General features: G+C 43.0%; 1 protein-coding gene across 1 annotated transcript in view; it reads right to left on the bottom strand.

The window, feature by feature from the left end:
• Positions 1 to 19,451, bottom strand: part of Miga (mitoguardin) — a 487,611-nt gene that overhangs the window by 31,852 nt on the left and 436,308 nt on the right. The window contains exons 5-8 of the mRNA XM_071685973.1: positions 11,601 to 11,785; positions 10,824 to 10,949; positions 8,909 to 9,006; positions 6,867 to 7,035 (exon numbers count right to left, since the gene is read on the bottom strand). Coding sequence (XP_071542074.1) covers positions 6,867 to 7,035; positions 8,909 to 9,006; positions 10,824 to 10,949; positions 11,601 to 11,785 — 578 coding nt within the window. The remainder of the gene's footprint in view (positions 1 to 6,866; positions 7,036 to 8,908; positions 9,007 to 10,823; positions 10,950 to 11,600; positions 11,786 to 19,451) is intronic.

Here is a 19,451-nt window from a genome sequence, read left to right as displayed (position 1 = left end):
AGGCGTGGGCTATGGATAGAGTTGTGCGCAGGAGGATGGATGTGCTGGAAATGAGATGTTTGAGGACAATGTGTGGTGTAAGGTGGTTTAATCGAGTAAGTAACGTAAGGGTAAGAGAGATGTGTGGAAATAAAAAGAGCGTGGTTGAGAGAGCAGAAGAGGGTGTTTTGAAATGGTTTGGTCACATGGAGAGAATGAGTGAGGAAAGATTGACCAAGAGGATATATGTATCGGAGGTGGAGGGAACGAGGAGAAGAGGGAGACCAAATTGGAGGTGGAAAGATGGAGTGAAAAAGATTTTGTGTGATCGGGGCCTGAACATGCAGGAGGGTTAAAGGAGGGCAAAGAATAGAGTGAATTGGAGTGATGTGGTATACCGGGGTTGACGTGCTGTCAGTGGATTGAATCAAGGCATGTGTATGGGTGTGGGTTGGGCCATTTCTTTCGTCTGTTTCCTTGCGCTACCTCGCAAACGTGGGAGACAGCGACAAAGAAAAAAAAATATATATATACATATACAATAAATAAATATAAAGTATAATAAATAAATAAATAAACATATATATATATATATATATATATATATATATATATTTTTTTTTTTTTTTTTTTTATACTTTGTCGCTGTCTCCCGCGTTTGCGAGGTAGCGCAAGGAAACAGACGAAAGAAATGGCCCAACCCCCCCCCCCATACACATGTACATACACACGTCCACACACGCAAATATACATACCTACACAGCTTTCCATGGTTTACCCCAGACGCTTCACATGCCTTGCTTCAATCCACTGACAGCACGTCAACCCCTGTATACCACATGACTCCAATTCACTCTATTTCTTGCCCTCCTTTCACCCTCCTGCATGTTCAGGCCCCGATCACACAAAATCTTTTTCACTCCATCTTTCCACCTCCAATTTGGTCTCCCTCTTCTCCTCGTTCCCACCACCTCCGACACATATATCCTCTTGGTCAATCTCTCCTCACTCATTCTCTCCATGTGCCCAAACCATTTCAAAACACCCTCTTCTGCTCTCTCAACCATGCTCTTTTTATTTCCACACATCTCTCTTACCCTTACGTTACTTACTCGATCAAACCACCTCACACCACACATTGTCCTCAAACATCTCATTTCCAGCACATCCATCCTCCTGCGCACATCTCTATCCATAGCCCACGCCTCGCAACCATACAACATTGTTGGAACCACTATTCCCTCAAACATACCCATTTTTGCTTTCCGAGATAGTGTTCTCGACTTCCACACATTTTTCAAGGCTCCCAAAATTTTCGCCCCCTCCCCCACCCTATGATCCACTTCCGCTTCCATGGTTCCATCCGCTGACAGATCCACTCCCAGATATCTAAAACACTTCACTTCCTCCAGTTTTTCTCCATTCAAACTCACCTCCCAATTGACTTGACCCTCACCCCTACTGTACCTAATAACCTTGCTCTTATTCACATTTACTCTCAACTTTCTTCTTCCACACACTTTACCAAACTCAGTCACCAGCTTCTGCAGTTTCTCACATGAATCAGCCACCAGCGCTGTATCATCAGCGAACAACAACTGACTCACTTCCCAAGCTCTCTCATCCCCAACAGACTTCATACTTGCCCCTCTTTCCAGGACTCTTGCATTTACCTCCCTTACAACCCCATCCATAAACAAATTAAACAACCATGGAGACATCACACACCCCTGCCGCAAACCTACATTCACTGAGAACCAATCACTTTCCTCTCTTCCTACACGTACACATGCCTTACATCCTCGATAAAAACTTTTCACTGCTTCTAACAACTTGCCTCCCACACCATATATTCTTAATACCTTCCACAGAGCATCTCTATCAACTCTATCATATGCCTTCTCCAGATCCATAAATGCTACATACAAATCCATTTGCTTTTCTAAGTATTTCTCACATACATTCTTCAAAGCAAACACCTGATCCACACATCCTCTACCACTTCTAAAACCGCACTGCTCTTCCCCAATCTGATGCTCTGTACATGCCTTCACCCTCTCAATCAATACCCTCCCATATAATTTACCAGGAATACTCAACAAACTTATACCTCTGTAATTTGAGCACTCACTCTTATCCCCTTTGCCTTTGTACAATGGCACTATGCACGCATTCCGCCAATCCTCAGGCACCTCACCATGAGTCATACATACATTAAATAACCTTACCAACCAGTCAACAATACAGTCACCCCCTTTCTTAATAAATTCCACTGCAATACCATCCAAACCTGCTGCCTTGCCGGCTTTCATCTTCCGCAAAGCTTTTACTACCTCTTCTCTGTTTACCAAATCATTTTCCCTAACCCTCTCACTTTGCACACCACCTCGACCAAAACACCCTATATCTGCCACTCTGTCATCAGACACATTCAACAAACCTTCAAAATACTCATTCCATCTCCTTCTGACATCACCGCTACTTGTTATCACCTCCCCATTTACGCCCTTCACTGAAGTTCCCATTTGCTCCCTTGTCTTACGCACCCTATTTACCTCCTTCCAGAACATCTTTTTATTTTCCCTAAAATTTACTGATAGTCTCTCACCCCAACTCTCATTTGCCCTTTTTTTCACATCTTGCACCTTTCTCTTGACCTCCTGTCTCTTTCTTTTATACTTCTCCCACTCAATTGCATTTTTTCCCTGCAAAAATCGTCCAAATGCCTCTCTCTTCTCTTTCACTAATACTCTTACTTCTTCATCCCACCACTCACTACCCTTTCTAAACAGCCCACCTCCCACTCTTCTCATGCCACAAGCATCTTTTGCGCAATCCATCACTGATTCCCTAAATACATCCCATTCCTCCCCCACTCCCCTTACTTCCATTGTTCTCACCTTTTTCCATTCTGTACACAGTCTCTCCTGGTACTTCCCCACACAGGTCTCCTTCCCAAGCTCACTTACTCTCACCACCTTCTTCACCCCAACATTCACTCCTCTTTTCTGAAAACCCATACTAATCTTCACCTTAGCCTCCACAAGATAATGATCAGACATCCCTCCAGTTGCACCTCTCAGCACATTAACATCCAAAAGTCTCTCTTTCGCACGCCTGTCAATTAACACGTAATCCAATAACGCTCTCTGGCCATCTCTCCTACTTACATAAGTATACTTATGTATATCTCGCTTTTTAAACCAGGTATTCCCAATCATCAGTCCTTTTTCAGCACATAAATCTACATATATATATATATATATATATATATATATATATATATATATTATCCCTGGGGATAGGGGATTAAGAATACTTCCCACGTATTCCCTGCGTGTCGTAGAAGGCGACTAAAAGGGGAGGGAGCGGGGGGCTGGAAATCCTCCCCTCTCGTTTTTTTTTTTTTAATTTTCCAAAAGAAGGAACAGAGGGGGCCAGGTGAGGATATTCCAAAAAAGGCCCAGTCCTCTGTTCTTAACGCTACCTCGCTCACGCGGGAAATGGCGAAAAGTTTGAAAAAAAAAAAAAAAAATATATATATATATATATATATATATATATATATATATATATATATATATATATATATATCATTAAATTTTAGGGAGAATAAAAAGATGTTCTGGAAGGAGGTAAATAAAGTGCGTAAGACAAGGGAGCAAATGGGAACTTCAGTGAAGGGCGCAAATGGGGAGGTGATAACAAGTAGTGGTGATGTGAGAAGGAGATGGAGTGAGTATTTTGAAGGTTTGTTGAATGTGTTTGATGATAGAGTGGCAGATATAGGGTGTTTTAGTCGAGGTGGTGTGCAAAGTGAGAGGGTTAGGGAAAATGATTTGGTAAACAGAGAAGAGGTAGTAAAAGCTTTGCGGAAGATGAAAGCCGGCAAGGCAGCAGGTTTGGATGGTATTGCAGTGGAATTTATTAAAAAAGGGGGTGACTGTATTGTTGACTGGTTGGTAAGGTTATTTAATGTATGTATGACTCACGGTGAGGTGCCTGAGGATTGGCGGAATGCGTGCATAGTGCCATTGTACAAAGGCAAAGGGGATAAGAGTGAGTGCTCAAATTACAGAGGTATAAGTTTGTTGAGTATTCCTGGTAAATTATATGGGAGGGTATTGATTGAGAGGGTGAAGGCATGTACAGAGCATCAGATTGGGGAAGAGCAGTGTGGTTTCAGAAGTGGTAGAGGATGTGTGGATCAGGTGTTTGCTTTGAAGAATGTATGTGAGAAATACTTAGAAAAGCAAATGGATTTGTATGTAGCATTTATGGATCTGGAGAAGGCATATGATAGAGTTGATAGAGATGCTCTGTGGAAGGTATTAAGAATATATGGTGTGGGAGGCAAGTTGTTAGAAGCAGTGAAAAGTTTTTATCGAGGATGTAAGGCATGTGTACGTGTAGGAAGAGAGGAAAGTGATTGGTTCTCAGTGAATGTAGGTTTGCGGCAGGGGTGTGTGATGTCTCCATGGTTGTTTAATTTGTTTATGGATGGGGTTGTTAGGGAGGTGAATGCAAGAGTTTTGGAAAGAGGGGCAAGTATGAAGTCTGTTGGGGATGAGAGAGCTTGGGAAGTGAGTCAGTTGTTGTTCGCTGATGATACAGCGCTGGTGGCTGATTCATGTGAGAAACTGCAGAAGCTGGTGACTGAGTTTGGTAAAGTGTGTGAAAGAAGAAAGTTAAGAGTAAATGTGAATAAGAGCAAGGTTATTAGGTACAGTAGGGTTGAGGGTAAAGTCAATTGGGAGGTGAGTTTGAATGGAGAAAAACTGGAGGAAGTGAAGTGTTTTAGATATCTGGGAGTGGATCTGGCAGCGGATGGAACCATGGAAGTGGAAGTGGATCATAGGGTGGGGGAGGGGGTGAAAATTCTGGGAGCCTTGAAGAATGTGTGGAAGTCGAGAACATTATCTCGGAAAGCAAAAATGGGTATGTTTGAAGGAATAGTGGTTCCAACAATGTTGTATGGTTGCGAGGCGTGGGCTATGGATAGAGTTGTGCGCAGGAGGATGGATGTGCTGGAAATGAGATGTTTGAGGACAATGTGTGGTGTAAGGTGGTTTAATCGAGTAAGTAACGTAAGGGTAAGAGAGATGTGTGGAAATAAAAAGAGCGTGGTTGAGAGAGCAGAAGAGGGTGTTTTGAAATGGTTTGGGCACATGGAGAGAATGAGTGAGGAAAGATTGACCAAGAGGATATATGTGTCGGAGGTGGAGGGAACGAGGAGAAGAGGGAGACCAAATTGGAGGTGGAAAGATGGAGTGAAAAAGATTTTGTGTGATCGGGGCCTGAACATGCAGGAGGGTGAAAGGAGGGCAAGGAATAGAGTGAATTGGAGCGATGTGGTATACCGGGGTTGACGTGCTGTCAGTGGACTGAATCGGGGCAAGTGAAGCGTCTGGGGTAAACCATGGAAAGCTGTGTAGGTATGTATATTTGCGTGTGTGGACGTATGTATATACATGTGTATGGGGGTGGGTTGGGCCATTTCTTTCGTCTGTTTCCTTGCGCTACCTCGCAAACGCGGGAGACAGCGACAAAGCAAAAAAAAAAAAAAAAAAAAAAAAAAAAAAATATATATATATATATATATATATATATATATATATATATATATATATATATATATATATATATATCCCTGGGGATAGGGGAGAAAGAATACTTCCCACGTATTCCCTGCGTGTCGTAGAAGGCGTCTAAAAGTGAAGGGAGCGGGAGGCTGGAAATTTTTTTTCTTTTTTTTTATATTCCAAAAGAAGGAACAGAGAAGGGGTCCAGGTGAGGATATTCCCTCAAAAGCCCAGTCCTCTGTTCTTAACGCTACCTCGCTAATGCGGGAAATGGCGAATAGTTTGAAAGAAAGAATATATATATATATATATATATATATATATATATATATATATATATATATATATATATATATATATATATATATCTTGTTTGTTATTTCCCACTTGCGTGAGACAGCATCCACAACAGAAGACTGAGCCTTAAAGGAATTAAAGAATCTCATTACTCACTAATAACAAATATATTCATTCTTTCTTTTCTTTCGTACTATTCGCCATTTCCCGCATTAGCGAGGTAGCGTTATCAACAGAGGACTGGGCCTTAGAGGGAATATCCTCACCTGGCCCCCTTCTCTGTTCCTTCTTTTGGAAAATTAAAAAAAAAAAACGAGAGGGGAGGATTTCCAGCCACCCGCTCCCTTCCCTTTTAGTCGCCTTCTACGACACGCCGGGAATACGTGGGAAGTATTCTTTCTCCCCTATCCCCAGGGATAAAATATATTCATGTCGCTAGTTTTCCATTTTGGCATTTTCAGAGATTATACTGTAGTATTCTTTCATTATTATTCACTAATCTTTATTTCATTTTGCTGGAAAGTCAGGGGAGCACAACTCTCCAGGTAGATCAAGGTGTTACACATCATTATCCTTATTCTACATTTTCTCACATTTACTTCCATTTACTAGTGTGGGTGGGGTGTTGGAGTTAGTGTTATCGGAAGAGACCAAAGTTCAGCAGAAACTTAATCCTGTAAAATGATGGGAAACACAATGCCATATTTGTGACACAAAGTACCACCCTACATTGGACTGCAATTGTGAGATGTAGCATGGAAAGGTTAAACGTTAAAAACAATGGACAGGATTTAACAAGAACATAAAACTAACACTGAATGTTTCATAACTTCTACTTATACTAACTTGCACACAAACAGAATTTCTATAACAATTTCTACACATTCATAAGAGATTCTTTTCCTGGACATAGTGGGTCATTTTTCATCTAAATAAGAAAAGGACATATCTAGAAATATAACCCTATGTAAATTTTGTTTCAGTGCTCTGGTTTCAGTGGATGCCTACCTTATCTGCTCGTACAATTAAGTCGGTAAGTATCTGTCTGCCAAAATCAGCAAAATATAGCCTGTTATCTTCTTGTGCAAAAAGCAGCTGACAAGCTAAACGTATACAATGAACCTTGCATACGTACTCCACATCGCTGCCACATCTGACCCGTTCAGTACGAATATCTCTGTAAAAGAAGTTAAGCTACTATATAACTACAATTACTGAAATATAATCAGCCATGACAACCATTCCTAAAATACTGACTAAAAGCATTCAACTTTATGGTGTAAGTAATATTTAAGGGCAGGACGACCGAGGAGAGAGCAGGACCATTAGGCCTGCTGTGTTCCCACACCTCTGAAGTTTCCAGATGGCCGCGCGGGTGTCAAGAGGGTCGCGCCAGGCCATCAATCCAGTTAACCACAACACTTGGACCTTTCATCCCAGGCTTGGCAGCTGGTGAGGTCAGGTTGGGTCAGCCTACGAGATATGGCCTGTACAGCGTCGTCGCTGTCAGGACAAGAGGAAGTTGAGCCTTAAGCAAGATGTGGGACGGACCTAGGATCCTCCAGCCAACCAGCAGTTTCACTATCGGCCCCTCCTCCAATCATCGGTGGACCTGAGGCCCTCTAGTCAAGTAGGAGTGGCACTTAGGAGCCACCCTCCTCCAATCACAACTGGACCTTAAGCCTATAACCAATCAAGGGTGGCACTATACGGTAACGGCGGACGCAAGTCGTTGCTACCTGCAATAAAAACCTCTGACACCCGCTGAGCCTCGATTCCTCTCTAGCTCAGCGAGGTAAGATGTTTTCCCTCTGTCCCAAAGCCCGTAGGCCGAGGGAAGTGCGCGACATAAACTCTACGGTGTTGAACTGCCTCTGTCCTAAATGACAAAGGCAGTTCAACACCGTAGAGTTTATGTTGCACACTTCACTTGGGCTACGGGCTTTGGGACAGAAAACCACTTACCTCGGTGAGCTAGAGTATTGGAACTCGTCATAGAAGTGTCTAACAATAAGTGTATCTTGAATCACGTTACTGAAGATAAATTGTCATAAAGGAACGAGATCTGGTTTGAAATCTTACCTTAAATGTTAAACTTATGTTTAGTGTTAACATAAATGATTGGTGCCTGATTCATGTGTTTCTGTTATTTTGTACTCGTTAGTTCTTTTACTATAAGCAGTTTTAATGCTGGTGTTTGATTTACTCCCATGACTTTAAGATAGTGTTATCCTGTGTTGTGTAACCAAAAAGAAACTGGCGATCCTGCCAGGATTGGAATCGTAATATAAAATTTGGCGACCTCGCCAGGATTGGAATCGTAACACTTTCCAAATACCTCAATATCAAATATCAAAAAGCCAGTTCAAGCAAGAAAATGTAACATGCATGCAACTCACCTTTGCTTTTTATTCTTAATTTGAGCTTCCTCCCTAGTTTACCCAGTTTTCTACCTAAGAGAATATGCTTTCTAATCAGTTTCCTGTAAAATTACTATGTTAGTATGATCTATCTAGAAAGCAACGTGATCACTCAGTCACCATACCTAGATTTCCTCCATTAAATGCAATACCTGTTTTGCCTTTCTTTTCATCCAAGTTACAACTACACACATTCAGACTTCCCAGACTCAGCCTTTGAAGCAAAATGCTTGCATGGCCGATTCCTCTGTTTTTGTCTTTTAATAAAAAACCGACAATACAGGAGAGTGTATCCTTGCCCCTGCTCACACCCATCAGGCATGTCATACAAAACTCTGCAGGCATTTGGTAGCATTCATTCTCCTCTATCTCCAGGGGTTAATTACAAGACCTATTTTTTCATCAATCACTTCTAACACCATTAGATGCCATTAAAACACTCACACTAGATTACAGCTGCATAGCACTACATGTCACATTAAAACTGGGTGCTTGGTTGTTGGTGTTAACGAAATGTCATGACATTATGAGGAGAGTATATAGTGACATGTGTGTGCTTATTTATGTGTTAACCAAGCCAGAGTCTGCATTTGATGATAATGTGAAAATATAAATGCAATGTAAAGGCACCTGAAAGGTATGCCACCTTCCTCATGCTGCTTGAGGGCTGCAAGGTAAAGTGGATACTGAGCCTCATCAAACTCCTCCAGGTCACGCAAATCTGCAATCTAAGGAAACAAAGTCAAATAATTTCTTATGTTCCAAATGCACATTTCTACATACCTTACAAGTCAAATACTGTTATACATTCGATATGTACGACTACACGCCTCACAAAGTGTTAAATTTGATCATAATATATTCTCACTTGAAATGCTGCAAAAGTTGAATACCACAAGAAAGTATAAAGTTTACATTGGGAAAATGAGAAAAAAAAAACACCACTGAACACAATAGACCAGCAACCATAAGCTGAACTTTGTTTGAGGACGTTTTTTCCCTTTATATTCTGCATCTTTTCAAATCTATTTGGAGGATAAATCTGAGGAAATACTGTAATCCATGTTTCCCAATGCATGAGAAATTTTGATATATATCCAAAATCTTTGGTGGATTCCTAGGAAAAAGTAAGGGAAGGGATAGAAAGAGAAAGTGGGAAGGGTTAAAGCATACAGGATATCTAAGTGCATTAGTAAACTTTTTGTGGGATATTTGATTCTATTATATCACAACTATTTTCTTGGTTCCTCCATTCGTGCCAGCGTTGATTGGGTTAGCAATCTTGATCCACCCCTGACCTAAGTTACTGTCAAGCAACCAGTGGCCAGTGTTGGGCCAGCTGTTTCCCAAGCAGTAAAGGATGATCAGTCACACACCATCCACTTTACCTTGTCTATAAACATGTAATCGTTATCCAAACGTCTGTCTTCAACACTTGAGCATGACACTACAACCATAATGCATGACAGTACGTCTCTTAGGGAGGATGATCTTGACCTGACCCTTATGGATCAGGTCAAAAGTCAGCCAAGGGTCATGTCATCGTCTTCAAGAGGTTTACTGTCAGAGTTGCCAGATTTCATATGCCACATGAAATTCATCCAATTCATATCCTTAACTACTGCACCTCTTTATGGTCCGTGGAATACAACTGCTGGTTATCACCGTGTATATGGTGACTGTAATCACCGTGTATATGGTGACTGTAATCACCGTGTATATGGTGACTGTAATCACCGTGTATATGGTGACTGTAATCACCGTGTATATGGTGACTGTAATCACCGTGTATATGGTGACTGTAATCACCGTGTATATGGTGACTGTAATCACCGTGTATATGGTGACTGTAATAAAGAGGAAAAAGTAATACCGCTCATGAGTTTGCTTGAATACAGAATTTATGAGGCGGTAGTTAAGGGTGTTAACATCTGACAGTGAACTTACTTAAAAATGACTGCATTTAATTCTATCCAGCAAGGATCATCAGGGGTTAGCTCAGCTCCCAGCCCTTCTATACAGATGGTTCTTTCAGCATTAATAGGGTCGGCATGTCTCGAAATCTTTGGGCAGTTTAACACAAATTAAGGTACATCTATGAAAGACCAGCCCAACTTTACTCTGTACTGAGACTTTGGCCATAATCACTTAGCAGAGCGCTCTAAGACACGGCTAAATCACATAAGTCTTAAATAAATGATTTTCTGAAGAGACACGTGACAAAGTTTTGACAAAAAATGTTTTCTTTATACTCCAAAAGCAATTCTTATAAGACGAGACAAACTTTTGACAAAACTGTTTTCTTAATGCTCCAAAAGCAATATATATATATATATATATATATATATATATATATATATATATATATATATATATATATATATATATATATATATATATATATATATCTTGGGAAATACACTTCACATACCATCATCAATGAAATAAAACATTATTCTTATATAAAACCTTAAAGGACTGACTCCACTAATCCAATATCACTGATAACCATAGATAAAAATGAACAAGGATCGGAGGTTCTCACATCACCCGTGGCGGACACAAAGGACTCGTAGGAAGAGGCGGAGGTGAGCGTCCGACGATCATACATCTCGAAGGTCGCCTCCGAGGGCACAGGCGTTGCACTTGATGACCGGAACAACACAGAATGCTGCAGAAGGATGTCCGAGTTACATTCTCATGATGTTGGCCTACCCTTCACACCCGGGTGGGTTACCTTCTCCTCCAATTTGCTGGCCCACCTCACATCCCCGTGTACTTGAGATCATTAGTGTTACATATGTCATTACCCACGTACTTCCATCATTATCTACGAATCCTATCATTACCCAGGTACCTATGTAATTACTAGTACCTCTTTCATTATCCAGATAGACTGTCATTAGTGCCTCCACCATTAGCTAAGTACCTCCATCATTACTGTGGTACTCCCATTATTACTATGGCTTCTACATCATTGACTACGTGCTCCCACAATTACCCAGGTACCTCAATTATTACCTCCACACATAAGCGTAAAACTCTCCACAGCAAACGAACAGTAATCACACATACACACACACACACACACACACACACACACACACACACACACGTATGCCTCTCTGACCACATCCAATCATCTCTTAAACCAAGTTAAGCATACAAAAACAATGAAACTCTCCACCCTGATAGGACATTATCGATCCGACAACTAACCGATACTTTGCAGTTTAAATTGGATACTGGACTTAAATCGAATTCCTGTTTAAAGAAATGGCAGGGAGACATTAATACAGCGATAAGACATCAGTAATCTTACCTGATGAAGGAAGAGGTGTTCACATTGGTCCTGTAGGCTGTAAGCATCATCGATAACCCTCTGGAGGAGCGCCGTGAACTCTGCCTCCTCCTGTGAGGTGAGTGCCACTCCACCCGTCACCCCGGCTGTGTAGGCCGACAGGGCGTCCTCCCAATACCCCAACGCCGTCTCCAAGGCCTCCATGCCTGAGGGAATAACAATGTGTCACTCACTTCCGTCGTGCACAACTGGGATAGACAAATGGAGCAGAATGCACTGCTAAATCGTAAGCGTAACACTTAACAGATATACAGGGGTAAGAGACTGGACAACAAGAGCGTACAACTCTCCTCCGTAGTACACAAACAATGCTAGCGAAGATTACCAACGAACATGAGAGGCGACCGAAAACCCTGTAAGAAAAATACGGCCACTACAACAGCTGCGCGACAAGACGGCGCCTGTGACGTCGTCATCAGCAGCGACGACACATACGGATGACGTCGTATAATCAGTGGGCCTACCTGGTCCAACTCATCAAGTATTAGGACTCGCCAAGGTTACCAAAGAACTTCCAGGGATAAGTTCTGGTTGAGCACATTCAATCCATTACAAATCGTTCCTTTATGTTTTCTGCCAAAACATGAACGTACATCTCAGTTTACTATACAGAAGATACATCAAAATGATAATCAAGCAAATATAAATTTTTCGCTGAAGAAAGTGTGACGGGACGCGTAAAAGCACAAGAGAACACGGAACATGACCGAGCACGCAAGGAAGTTAGGCAATACTGGTTTCATTTTTATATAATGCGAAGATTATGAAAGTAGATGAAGAAATTCTGGAAATACATGATCACCAATGAACACAGGAGAATACGAGAGATTCATACAGAGATAATTCAAACAGATAATACAGACAGATAATACAAACATGGATTACACAGGATCATGAGGTCATTCGTATGAGTGGCATGTAAGGAAACAGAGGAGTGAGGTTGATGGGCTTGCTTCTGACTTGACCCTGATCACTACACCGATCATCCATGTAATCTGTGAGTGGTAACTATCGCCACAGAGATGCTGGGAGGAATGGTAGCTGAATGACGTGCAGCAACTGGAACGCTGGAGACAGTGGCGGTGACTGGATGACAGATTTCCCTGACAATGTGGTTAGGACTTCAACTTTTCTCTCCGTCAGAGGATACTTCGTATGTGTGACATCGTCTCTAACCACTCTCTCTCTCTCTCTCTCTCTCTCTCTCTCTCTCTCTCCTACATGGCAAAATCTCGTCGTAGATACTCCTAGGTAGAATCAGTTAACGTGTGTGTGTGTGTGTGTGTGTGTGTGTGTGTGTGTTTGTCTGTTTCACTACCATCAGTAACGTAGAGCAATATACAGCCAAATATTCAATACAGACTATAATCGACCAATGAAATATTACCAACAGTAGAGACGTTACATTCTCTGTGACTGAGGTGGATCTGACCAGCGAATGTACGACACAAAAGAGGAAATTATGAGCGAGCTGATTGGTGGACGTGACCGGGCTGCGGGATGAGAGAGACCCTCTGATTGGCTGGGGAGGCTCGTCAGGTCTGTAGTTATTTGCTTGGCTGGTTATTTTTCAACCAATCAGGCTGACAGTGCTGAGCTGCAAGGGTGCACATGATTCTCCCACATTTATCAGCACCTGGAGAATTATCTTTCTGCAGGAATTATCAGTTTATAAACTGATTTTGACCACAACGTCCACTGGTGCGGATTTCAGTGAAACTTTTTTTCTATATGTGGTCTGGTCAACACCTTCCTTGCCTTCCAAACCATCCCTTTCCCAACGTAACTTCCTCCCTTGCCTTTCAAACAACCGTCAACATCTTTCTTCTACCATCTACACAACCAGTACTTCCCTTACAATCTCTAAAACCACCATCCATCACCATCACCACTACCATCATCACCACCAGAACCACAAAAATTACCAACAACAGAACAGCTACCTCCACACCACCGCAACCCCTGACAAATACAAATACCACCCCATCCACCAATCACAACCCATGACAATACATCACCACCACCACCCTATTACCACAACCTTGACTACACAATTTCGAGCACCACCCCACTACCACAACCCCTGACAAATACAGTCACCACCACATCCGTGCACCAGGATACTACCAATACCACACCGTTTCCAGCAAGTGAACAATTTCGGAGCCACTCCCTTCATAGTCCCCCGCTCCACCAATATCACCCGAGCCTTGCAGACAGCCTTAACATTCAGCCGGCGACGGCATTTGTAAAGTAATTCTCCCAGGACGCCGCTACTAACGGCCGAGCTCTCGTATGTTGGCCTGACGAGTCCCAGGGGCCGCTCCCCACCAACTGCCTAATGACTGATTGACGCCCTGTTGATGCCCCTGCTGCGAGGATCGCTACTGTGTCCTACTACTGTCCTACCAACTGACGAGGGCTGTCCCTTCTCTTCTGCTGTTGCTTTCTAGAGACCTTGGGAGCCCATTGACCAACTGGAGATGCTATTCCACCCTCATACCGCTGCTGCAAACTCAGGGGTTGATCCTTCCACCGAAAGCTGCTGTTGGTGCTTCTGCTTTGAGGACATGTTAGGGAGGGTGCGACACTCTCAGCAGCTGCCATGAGCTGCCACCCATCCTCCTGCTGCCTCTAGCTTTTCCATGTACTGGTTTCTAGCAGATAACCTTAGTGCAGACCATCAGGTTTTCAACTGTCTAGCTCTGTGTACTATCCTCTAGCAGATACATCATCAGGTCTTCTATTATCTGGCTTTCCTTGTACTGTCCTACATCAGCTAACCTCGTCATACACTAACAGGTATCTATTATATGGCTTTCCCATGAATCCTCCACTAACTTCCCTTACATCATCTCCTCTTCACTCTCTCTCTCTCTCTCTCTCTCTCTCTCTCTCTCTCTCTCTCTCTCTCTCTCTCTCTCTCTCTCTCACCGCCTCCATATCACCCATCCTCCCCTCATGTTCTTTATGCGTTCGTCTTTCCCTTAACCTGTTTCTTGTAACATTCCCTCAGTTTCCCAGCTTTACCTCCCCTCAACGCCCCAATCTTTACCACCCCTATTTTTCCTCCCCTCATTTATCTCCCCTCTCAAAATCTCATTCCATCCCCTCACTTTACCCTTTCCCTTCCAGCGCTCTGCTTTTTTTTTTTTGCATTTTGCTTTTATTTTATTTTTTTTTTTTTCATTCCCTCCTCCCATTACACATTTTGCAAGATTGGGTTTCGTTTCATCAAAAGATACGAGAATAACTCTTGAAATCTGATCAAAACATAATTACAAAAAGAGGGAAATCCTGAGCATCATCTACGTTACGGCAGTTTGAAAGGCCAAGAGACATTCCGGCACACGCTTAGTCCCTAGAAACGTTCAACCCCCAAAAGACAAATGGAAATTTTTAAATCGAACAAGATGGAAATGTTCACAAGCTCCGGCATATCCAGAGGGTGATATTAAGGGGATATCTAGATCCACAAGTCAAGGGAAGATGCTGGAGATAGGAATGAAGTCCAGGAAGGTGCTAGAGACAAAGTCCTGGGAGGAGCTTGAAACCAAGATAAAGCTTGACGTATCATTTCGTTTCCCAGGTGGACTTCAACATACCGAGCGAGGACCAGCTTCTAGTTCTTTTATTCACAAGTTTAGCTGCGGAGAAGACTTCCTGAGGCGCTGCTACATCTAAACTACTGCTCAACTTCTTATCAAAGTCACCAGACCGGACGGATGCCTCATCTATTTTACTTACGAAACTCAAAAAAATCTCACCTGCTTTAGGCGAGTTGTCGAACTCTTCGGATCAACCGTCAGAAGTCACTTCGCGCCAGGGAGGCACCAGACAACTCAATGGCCCGGTCCTCTCGCATGGGGACAATAGTAACAAAACAACCAATCCTCTCAAACATTTTATTACCCCGTAAGAGCCAGTAAGGCTGCGGCCCGCACGACCGTCCCGGAGAAGACTGTCTCCTCGCCGCCCCCGCCAACTCACACATGTAAATCCCCAGTTTATTCCCATATGCAGATTACAACATGTGCTATAGAGTCGAGGCCGTGGCAGAGAACTACGAGACGGGCCAGGCAGTGGAGGGAGGATGGAGAGGGCTGAGAGACGGTTGGTACACGATGGAGACAAGGAGGGTGATGGAGCAAGAGGTTTAGGGAGGGGAGTCGTTGATGTAATGAGAAGGAAGGATCATGCTACAGCAAGAGGGAGGGAGCGGGGTGATTGGCTTAGTAGGAGTCGGGGGAAAGGGTGCTACATCAGGAGGGGGGATATTAGTGGGAAGGAGGGGTGCTATAATAGAAGGAGAGATCAGAGAGGCTTGGTTAACGAGAAGGAGGAAGGATGCTACAAAAGTATATCAAAGTGGCTTCATCTATGAGAGGGATGATGGATACTACAGAAGGGGTAATCACTGAGGCTAGATTAGTGAGGTGAGGGAGGATGAGCGCTACAGCAAGAGGGAGGGAGAAAGGAAGGGAGGGACTGGGTATGATTTAACAAGGAGAGATGTAAAAGATTACAAGGGGAAGGAGAGTGTAAAGAGTCCACATGTGATGCATCGCCCAGAATCTACGACAAATAACTGAGAAAGGAGAGGTGGATTAATCAATCAGGGCGGAGAAATGGATCCCCCAGTGGCGAGAGGGAGATGGGTGCCGTACATCCCTCAACCTCAGGCATCACAGCCCCCACCATGACATCCTCGACTGTAACACCCGTGCTTCCTGGACAAGAGGAGGCAAGCGGAGTAGCTGACTGGGTGTCAGACGCCTTAAGTGCCTCGGATATTACACCCTCCGCCTCACCAGTCTCGACTTCATCCTGATACAGGAACTCGGTCGGATAGTTTTCCAGTACCGAGTGTGTAGTGTTAGCTGGGGGTTATGTGTAGCGCCTGACACATGCCTCTGCGGCCATGGCAACAGTTCTAGTGCCACACTTCATGCTAGCGCTAGACACATGCTTCATGCCACATCATCACCAGTGACGTATAACTAATCTTTATACACTGAATATATCAAAAAACATTATACTCACAGAGCATCTTACTGTTATATACATTTGTGTATAATTTGTATACAAATGATACGTATATCGATTACATAAAGACTAGAATATGCACGAGAAAGCACCTCAAGTCTGCTATCAGGATACAGGAAGACTTCCTGACGAGAAATATGAGCAAGATTAGCCTCATGCACTCCAGTGGTATTATTGGCACCAATGATCACGAGGCATTACTGGCACCAATGATCACGAGGCATTACTGGCACCAGTGTACTGGTGACAGCGATGGTGGGTCTAAGTTTTACACCCATCGCAAACTAACGTATCGTCAGAGCAGTTTATATCTCCCAGGGGACACTCCGCTATGCATACGGTTAGCAAACTATCGCTGATGAAACGGTCAAGTTCACTAAATTTATTACCCCCCTTCCCTCCCTCGCATCTCTATCGAATATCAACGGGACGTGTCCGCTATGTGGCGCTCATGTTCTCGCCAAGTAAAGGCTGGTTCGTTGCTGATGTTCCGTACTCGCTGTACAGAATGGGTTAACTTCCATGCCTCCAGAGGAACCGTTTATCCTTGATAGCAATCAGAATTTTGAAGAATATTAACTTCATGTAACGTTCCTTTGATTAGTATGGGACGATGACACAAAAAAGAAGATTAGATCTTTAATTTGGTAATGTCGTTATGCAAGTGCTAGATGAAGAAACGTCAACTTACTCAAGTAATGAAATAAGGCTGAAAATTGAGTGTCATTTTCTTTCGTAAAGTTGGTATGGCTCTAGTGAGACTAACGTTTTAATATAAAGAATGTCCTCTAATGCTGTCAAACGTTTTGACGACTCAAAACTCACATCTACAGCAGGCAACCAGTCAACGGGTAGTGGGAGGTGTGGAAACCCTTTTAACAACCTCATAAAGTTGGGATCTCGTATGCAAACGAACTATTAGATCATCTCTCCCCTCGTGTCTGTGCTGCTATGTACCTATACTTATACACGAATTCTCTATCAAAATACTGATCAGTTGTCTGTTTCTTGATTACCTAAAATCCTAACGGTTAATTATTATTATTATTCATTAAGGAAAGGAGGACTTGCCAGGAGTGAGCGACCTCGGGAAGGACGGGTAACAAGAGGCAGGAGGCCCCATGGTCTGTAGGAGGCCCTTGTAGAGGTCCGCAACACACACACACACACACACACACACACACACACACACACACACACACACACGAACACCAGGAGAGGATGGGACTGGAGAGGTAACAAGATGGGTGACACAGGTCTGCGCTGACCAACTCTGTGATAAATCTAGTTCCTTATGACAGGACCTGAGGGCTGGGGTGTGTAAGGGACATTGTAAATCAAATTGCCAGGTTCTCACAGCGGGAGTGTGTCTACGGCTCCCAACCTCTCTCGGACAAATCTTAATCTACCTCCGCTTTATTAAACAATTACAGGAAAATACAACTTTAACGAACAGGTAAATATGAAGCAGCAGAAAACGAGAAATTACAAGGGGGTATTAGTTTGACCTCTTCATGTGTTTGCACATCTTACTCCTGAGTGGAAAATGTTATGAAGAAGAAAAGGAGAAAGAAGAAAAGATCTCCAGAGCTTGACCTCCCAGATTTATGTCTCTCTTGGGCCCAACAGCTTAAATGGCTTCTAACCGATAGTGTCCGATTTCCGTCGTGTCCACCATTTGAGCCTTTCCACAGCTACATCCTAGGTCGATGAGGTCTTTGACTTTGATCTGATAATCACGATCCTTGTCACCAGTTTCCTATCTGTGAAGTCTTCCTCCGCATCTCTGTATATGTTTTAAGATAACATTTCCTGCCTGTATTAGGACGATACTGATGTAATATCCGCTCTTTACCCAGGAGCTGACCTGAAAAACGAGGTCACCTGCAGGTCTGATATAAGAGTTCCATGGGTAATATGTAACAAAATATCAAGGCTAGAACTCTATACCTTCTATCACATCTTTCTTAACGCCTATGACCTACCTGACCCTTTCTAAAACACGGCTTTTCCTTTTTTTCCTCAAAATTCTTTAAATATTTTTCCACTTTTCTTTTTCCTCCCTCTCATTAACCCTCTTCACATTTCAATTAAGGCTCGCCTTAATGTGGAGCATCCGACAGCAAAGATAAAATGTTACAAGCGTTTCACTAGGAAAATTCCAGACCATCTAACCCAAATTCGGTTGTGTTACGAGGGTGTGACCCAGAGGTATCACCCTCCCAGAGTACACGTCCATAAGTGTTGTAAGAGGAAAAGTAAATAATCCCTGAGCGTGTATCACACTCACTGTTGGTCAATCTGGTTTCCAACTCACACACAACCAGACGGGGAAGCTGTGCTCTCTCATCTGCTTTAGTTTGTGCATGTCTAACTTATACTGTCATTTAATGCTATTATACGGCAGACAATTCAGTTCTGATCCCATGAAAGAGCACAGGAACTACAGGAAATAACAGAGAAGGCGACAAATATCAGAGCACCTAAGTCTCCTTAACTTAGTTCAAGCAAACGTAAGAAACATTATACAGAAATCTCTGAATTTTAGGATAAAAAATGACAAAAAAATGATGGGACCAGACAAGCTAACCAGCACCTACAATAATGAGGGCTGGGGCTGCAGCTTCTAACAGCCTGGCACATCAGGTCCTCAAAAGGGAGATTCTTGCTTGAACACGGACCCGCGGGGGTTGAGGAAAGACTCCAAAATGACAGTAAGGTATGCATGACTAATGCATAATACCTTCGAGGAAATATGAGAATTTT

Source organism: Panulirus ornatus, chromosome 41 (assembly GCF_036320965.1).
Source record: "Panulirus ornatus isolate Po-2019 chromosome 41, ASM3632096v1, whole genome shotgun sequence".
Lineage (NCBI taxonomy): Eukaryota > Metazoa > Arthropoda > Malacostraca > Decapoda > Palinuridae > Panulirus > Panulirus ornatus.
This window is presented reverse-complemented; position numbering and strand designations above follow the sequence as displayed.